The 5,745-nt window shown below is 47.7% G+C and overlaps 1 protein-coding gene across 1 annotated transcript; it reads left to right on the top strand.

Moving 5' to 3' along the window:
* The first annotated feature begins 852 nt into the window (after positions 1–852).
* Positions 853–5,496, top strand: TMEM247 (transmembrane protein 247). The gene is given in 4 exon segments (XM_032351861.1): positions 853–1,059; positions 1,699–2,037; positions 5,283–5,312; positions 5,314–5,496. Coding segments are annotated over 4 exon segments (645 nt in total). The 5' UTR covers positions 853–942; the 3' UTR covers positions 5,473–5,496.
* Positions 5,497–5,745: the final 249 nt, after the last annotated feature.

Here is a 5,745-nt window from a genome sequence, read left to right as displayed (position 1 = left end):
TCTGCTCAGCCTCTGCAATCGCAGGAGCCAATTCCTTATAAGAAATCACATATAAAAATATAAATATACATATTTATTTAGTGTTTTTATATTAAAATATATTTGTATTTTTATTTAAGATATTTGAAAGTAAATATATATTTATTATATTTTATAATTATAATTATAAAATTATAATTATAAAAATTATTATAATTATATATTTTATAATTATTATATTTTATAAATAAATATATATTTATATTCAAATATATTTATTTGAAAATAATATATATTTCTTTTCAAATATATTCAATATATATATTCAAAACAATATAGAGATAAATAGATTCTCTGGAGAACACTGATACATGCCTCTCTCCTTGTAGATGGTCGTCTTCCCTCTTACATTCAGTCCATCTTCCTTCTGTGCAGGTCTGTGCCCAAATTTCCTCTTCTCACAAGCATATCAGTCATACTGGGTTAGAACCTACCCTAATGACCTCATTTTAACTGAATCACTTCTAGAAAGGCCCTCGCTCTAAATAAGGTCACATTCTAAGGCACTGGGGATTAGGGCTTCAACATAGGAATTTAGGGGGAGAGACGATTTAGCCTCCAACAGGGTTTGTGGAGCTAGCTGAACTCATCCTGATGCAGTCTGCCTTTAAAAGAGGGACCCAATGGAGATTTCAGATGCCGGAACTCCGGATTTCAAGTGGTGGAATTCTAGTGTCTAAAGGAGTCCCTATGGTGGCAAAGGCCCATCGTGCAGTTCCTAACAATGGGCCTCAAAGATGTGTCACAGCCTCCACCAAAGGGGCCCTAGCAACTAGTAGAATGTGGGTTATTATGAGGACAGGGGATTGTGATGGTGGTCTGACTATGGAATCTGGTGAAACCAAATGTTAGTACCTTCAAAGATGTCCTTTGGCCCCAATTGGCAGCATTGTGGTTTTCTGGATGGCAGCAGAGGACAGAGAAATGATGGAAGCCCGGGGAGCAGGAGAAAGCTGCCCAACCTTCCCCAAAGCGGCGCCTGATGACCCCATGTCTGAAGGGAAATCAAGGGCTTCTTTGGTAAGGGGCAGGGGTGGATACCTTGTTTCACTGCCCCCGCCTGAACCCACGTGGGGAGGAGGGTGTCACGGGGACACGTGATAGGAGCTGAGTGCTGTGGGATCCCAGAGAGCTACTAAAAAGAGCAAGTCACATGTACCCCGTCCCCCCAGCTGTCACCAGGGACCAGGTTGCCCTTAGTAAGATTGTGAAATCATCTGAGGCTGGCTTTGGTCTCTACCACCTCCCTCCCCATTCAGGGCCTTGTCCTCCCTCTGCGAATACCACCCAGCTCCCCCATAGCCCTTGTGTTGGTCCCCTAACTGGGTTTCTGACTATCTCAAAGTTAGAGTGGGGTTGGGGAATTTACCAGGAAGACAGACTTCTGCCTCAACTCCTCAAGCCTCTCCTTGCAACTTGAGGGCACCCTTCCCTCATATCAGGGTGCCCTCCCCTTCCCTGTGACGCTCAGGGCCTGCTAACTCCGGATGAGTGCACCTCTGGCTAGAGCTCAGCCTAGATCCTTACAGGTCACAGCTCTCTTCCACACGACCGTCCAGTCCGTGGTGGCCGGCAGGCTGCGGACGTGCCCAGGGTGGGGCAGGGGCAGCCCCAGGCTCACTCCTCAATGTCCCCTAAATCTCCCCTTCACTGCTCCAGGAGGCAGAGTCCCCGAAGCCAGACTCTACCCACGACCACCTAGAGGAGATGGAAGCTTGCGAGAACGGAGGCTGCACAGGGCCACCCAAGTCAGGGTCCTCCAAGGCTGGCTCCACCACCAAGGGCCAGGCGGGCGACGGGCCTGAACTCGGGGAGCTGCCCCCCGCTCCGGCCGCCCCGGAGACCCCGGGGACCGAGCGCAACACCGAGATGGAGCTGGAGAAGGTGCGCATGGAGTTCGAGCTCACGCGGCTCAAGTATGTGCACGAGGAGAACGAGCGCCAGCGGCATCACGAGGAGGTGATGGAGCAGCTGCAGCAGCAGGTGACGCCCCGCCTGGTAGGTGACCTAAAAGTAGGGTGTGCTGGCGAGAGGCCCTCAGGCTCCGCACGGAGGGCTGGGGGAACCCCTCCCTGCCCTGCAGGGGGAGCCCACTGAGCTGCTTCAGGCCTGCATCCCTCCCTGATCTAGCTTAGCATCCTGGCAAAGCTAGATCAACTCTTGAAGGAGAGCGGACCCTGGGAGGGGCCTCGGAACCCCAGTCCATCCGCCTGCCCACAGCTTTCCTTCTCCGGGAAAAGTCTTCACCGCTTCCTCTGTGACTGGCTTTCCAGCATTCTCTAGTTCTCTCTGTATCTCGCTTAAGAGACAGGAGATGGGAGACGGGGCGCCTGGGTGGCTCAATGGGTTGAGCCGCTGCCTTCAGCTCAGGTCATGATCTCAGGGTCCTGGGATCCAGTCCCGCATTGGGCTCTCTGCTCAGCAGGGAACCTGCTTCCTCCTCTCTCTCTCTGCCTGCCTCTCTGCCTACTTGTGATCTCTCTCTGTCAAATAAATAAATGAAATTAAAAAAAAAAAAAAAAAAAAAAAAAAAAAAGAGGAGACGGACAGCAGTCCGCCCAGGGATTTGGATAAAACCATCATCTCCCGGGGTCAGAGCCACATTTGTTCTGTGGGATTGCTCTGCCTTGTTGCCAACTAAAACGGAGGCATCTCCAGCCAGGAGATGTGTATTAAATGAGGGGATAAGAAAGCCTACTTTCTGTCACATGGGATGGGAAGGGCTTATTAGCACTGTGAGGCCAGGGCCACTCTAAGTCCTAAATAGCCTAAAGATGCCATTGTTGAAAGCATGTTGCCTGGGCTTTAAAATCAGCCCTGGGTTAAAACTCTGGCTGTACTGTGTATAAACCGCGTGATATTGCACAAGAGATGAATCCTCCTTGAGCCTAGATTTGTGCATCTAGAAAGTAGTCCCCACCGCATAGGGTCCCAGCGAGGAGTGAAGGAGAGCATACATGCAAGGCACTTTGCGCTGAGCCTGGCACATTAGGTAAGCACTCAATAAATGTTAGCTATTACCATTTTTATGTACTCATGCAATTCACTTCTTGACCCAAATGCAACAACTTACATTCATCACTTTTCAGTTTTATTGGGATGTAATGTATTAGCTATGCTTCCCAGCTCTGAGTCATCCTCACTTCTGAGAAACTTGCCTTCTGTCTTTATCCAAGTCATTGCTATAATTGTTAAGGAGGATATGACCTAAAGTAAATACCACTAAAAGATCTCCCTACAGGTTAGCAATGTTCCATTAATCAGCACCCTTGGGTTACATTTTATCCAGCTCACATTTCTCTACCTTGTCCAAAAAACTATCTTGAGACACACTGGCAGATGGTTTCCCAGAATTAAGATATTATACTACCTATAGCATTTCCCTAATTGACTGGTCCTTTTTTTTTTTTTTTTTTTTTTAAGAAAAAGACATTGGTTTTTGCATGATTTGTTTTCAATGAACACATGCTGGGTTTTAACAATTTTTTTTGCTCACACAATACCTGCTTAATTATACACTGAATGGTTTTGCTAAGCCAAGTCAAGCTTACTGAACTGATATCTCCAGAATCTATCCATTTTCCCCCTCCTTTTAAAAATCTAGAAAATATTTGCTTGTCTCTAAGATTCTGGCACATTTCCTGAGATTTTTTTTTTTTTCCCTCTCTAGTAAGTTCCATTTCCAAGCTTGGGGCATTGTTCTCAGTATCGTGGGGTAAAATGTGTCAGGAGTCGGAGCCTGAAATACTTAACACACCCGAGGTTGAGATATTGTGCCTTTGCTCTCTGCCTCCTTCTAACCATATTTGTTTTCCCTTTTTTAGTTTGAAAATCTTACTCTTGCTGGATGAGCTGGAAACCCTTGGTGTATAGTCTTATCTGTTGTCTTCTGCTCAAAAGACAGACCACTGAAAATGTGGTGAAAAGTCTAAAAGGTCACACAAATGCATGTTTGGTTGTCAAAATCATAATTGTCACCCATGAGCATTTCAGGCTGAAAAAGCATGCTGGCCGCTTTCGTGAGCAGAAGCCCATGGACCGGGAGCCGCAGTGGGTGGGCAGACCACCCACGCAGCACCCCATCCTGCTAGAATCCTGGGTTTCCTCCTCTGGTCTTCAACTTGCCTTGGTATTCACTTTAGAAATGGCATCACCGGAGTCATTTTCTGCCCTCTCGGGTTTATTGATTTGCCCTCACATTTTCTATAGTTGTCCAAACAATGGTGTGTCCACAACCCTGGTCTTTGGTAATCGTTTACAAAGCTGTTTAATGTTTTGTGCATTTACTGGCAGGTGATGTTTAAGCCCCCTCCCCACTTTCTCTTTTTCTAGATGAATGGGTGGGGAGATTTCATTGTACCGGAAACTACCTCTGTGCGTCTGTTTCTCGCTAGGTTAGGGTAACCCGGTCCCAGCCATCTGCCTGCTTACAAAAGGCATGGCGTGATTTTAAAAGATATTTTAGAGAATAAACCATGGGTGATGCCTTCTTAACTACAGATCAAAATAGTTTTGTCAGCTTTCGCTATACTTATATGTTGATGCTTTCTACAGTTAAAATGCGGGCTTGTTGGACCTCAATTGCATAGATTTCAGAAATGAGCAATGCGCAGGCAGAATCAGCCAAGACGACTCAAGCCAGCTTTCCCCAGGCTCGATATTGTGGAATATCGGAAGTCCTATCACCTGTCTCTGACCACCTGTCCACCAGGGAGACCCAACCTCTGGCCAATAGGCCACAGACTAACCCCCTGAGACAATGTGCCAGGACAAGGAACAGTCAGAAACAGGCACTTGTGCCCTCTCATTGAGCCACTGTGCAGAGAACAAGGCTGAGTGTCAGGGCAAGCCATCCAGAGAACATTCCTGAGGACAGGTATGCAGATCTGGGGATCTCAGAGTCAGAGGACAGTCTGCACTCTTGTGACTGGAGGCAGCAGAGAACTCAGAGAAAGGACGTTGTCGCCTGGTGCCTGGACTCAGGAGGGATGAGGGCAGACTGAAGAAGTGAAAAACTAGGAGGTCCCTCTACGTGCCCGTGACCTTGCTAGGGATGCTTCCGTTCTTGGCCCACTCTTCCTCCTGTAGTCTGTGAGGGAGACATGGTGACCCTTCCCTCAGGTGAGAAAGATGGCCTGCCTGAGGTCATATTCTGGAAGGGACGGGAACAGGACTGACACCAGACCTGCCTGGTTGCCAAGCAGCGTGGTTTGGCCAGCGGAGCTCTCTTCTTTCCCCCACAGTTCTCGGGAGGCCTCCAGGACCTCCTGCTTCCCCCAGAACCAGTTTGCCATGTTCCTGTACTGCTTCATCTTTATACACATAATCTATGTCACCAAGGAGATGATCTTCTTTCTCTTCTCCAAGCACTACCTGTTCTGCATTGCGGCTATTTTGCTCTGTTTGATTAAAACTTTATGGTCCTACTTCTAGGTGCTTTTGCTCCCTCCATCACTGGGAACCCCCATGCCAGCGGGTTACTACGACACAATCCAAGTTAGCCCCTGGCCTGCCTCCCTTCCTCCTTCCCCTCACACAAGCCTCCCTCCAGTCAGAGCTTGCTGTTAGGAAAGGCTCTGCTATCAACCATTTACATTTTAGTGTGAAGAACCATGTTTAGGCCTTATACAAAGCCTGAGTTCTCAGTGTGGATGAAGATGCTTTGGGCCCTGAGGGGAGGATCTCAGAAGTGACCGATCTAGGGAG

The sequence above is a fragment of the Mustela erminea genome, chromosome 7 (assembly GCF_009829155.1).
Source record: "Mustela erminea isolate mMusErm1 chromosome 7, mMusErm1.Pri, whole genome shotgun sequence".
Taxonomy (NCBI): Eukaryota; Metazoa; Chordata; class Mammalia; order Carnivora; family Mustelidae; genus Mustela; species Mustela erminea.
The sequence above is the reverse complement of the archived record's forward strand: the minus strand, read 5'-3'. Positions and strand labels throughout refer to the sequence as shown.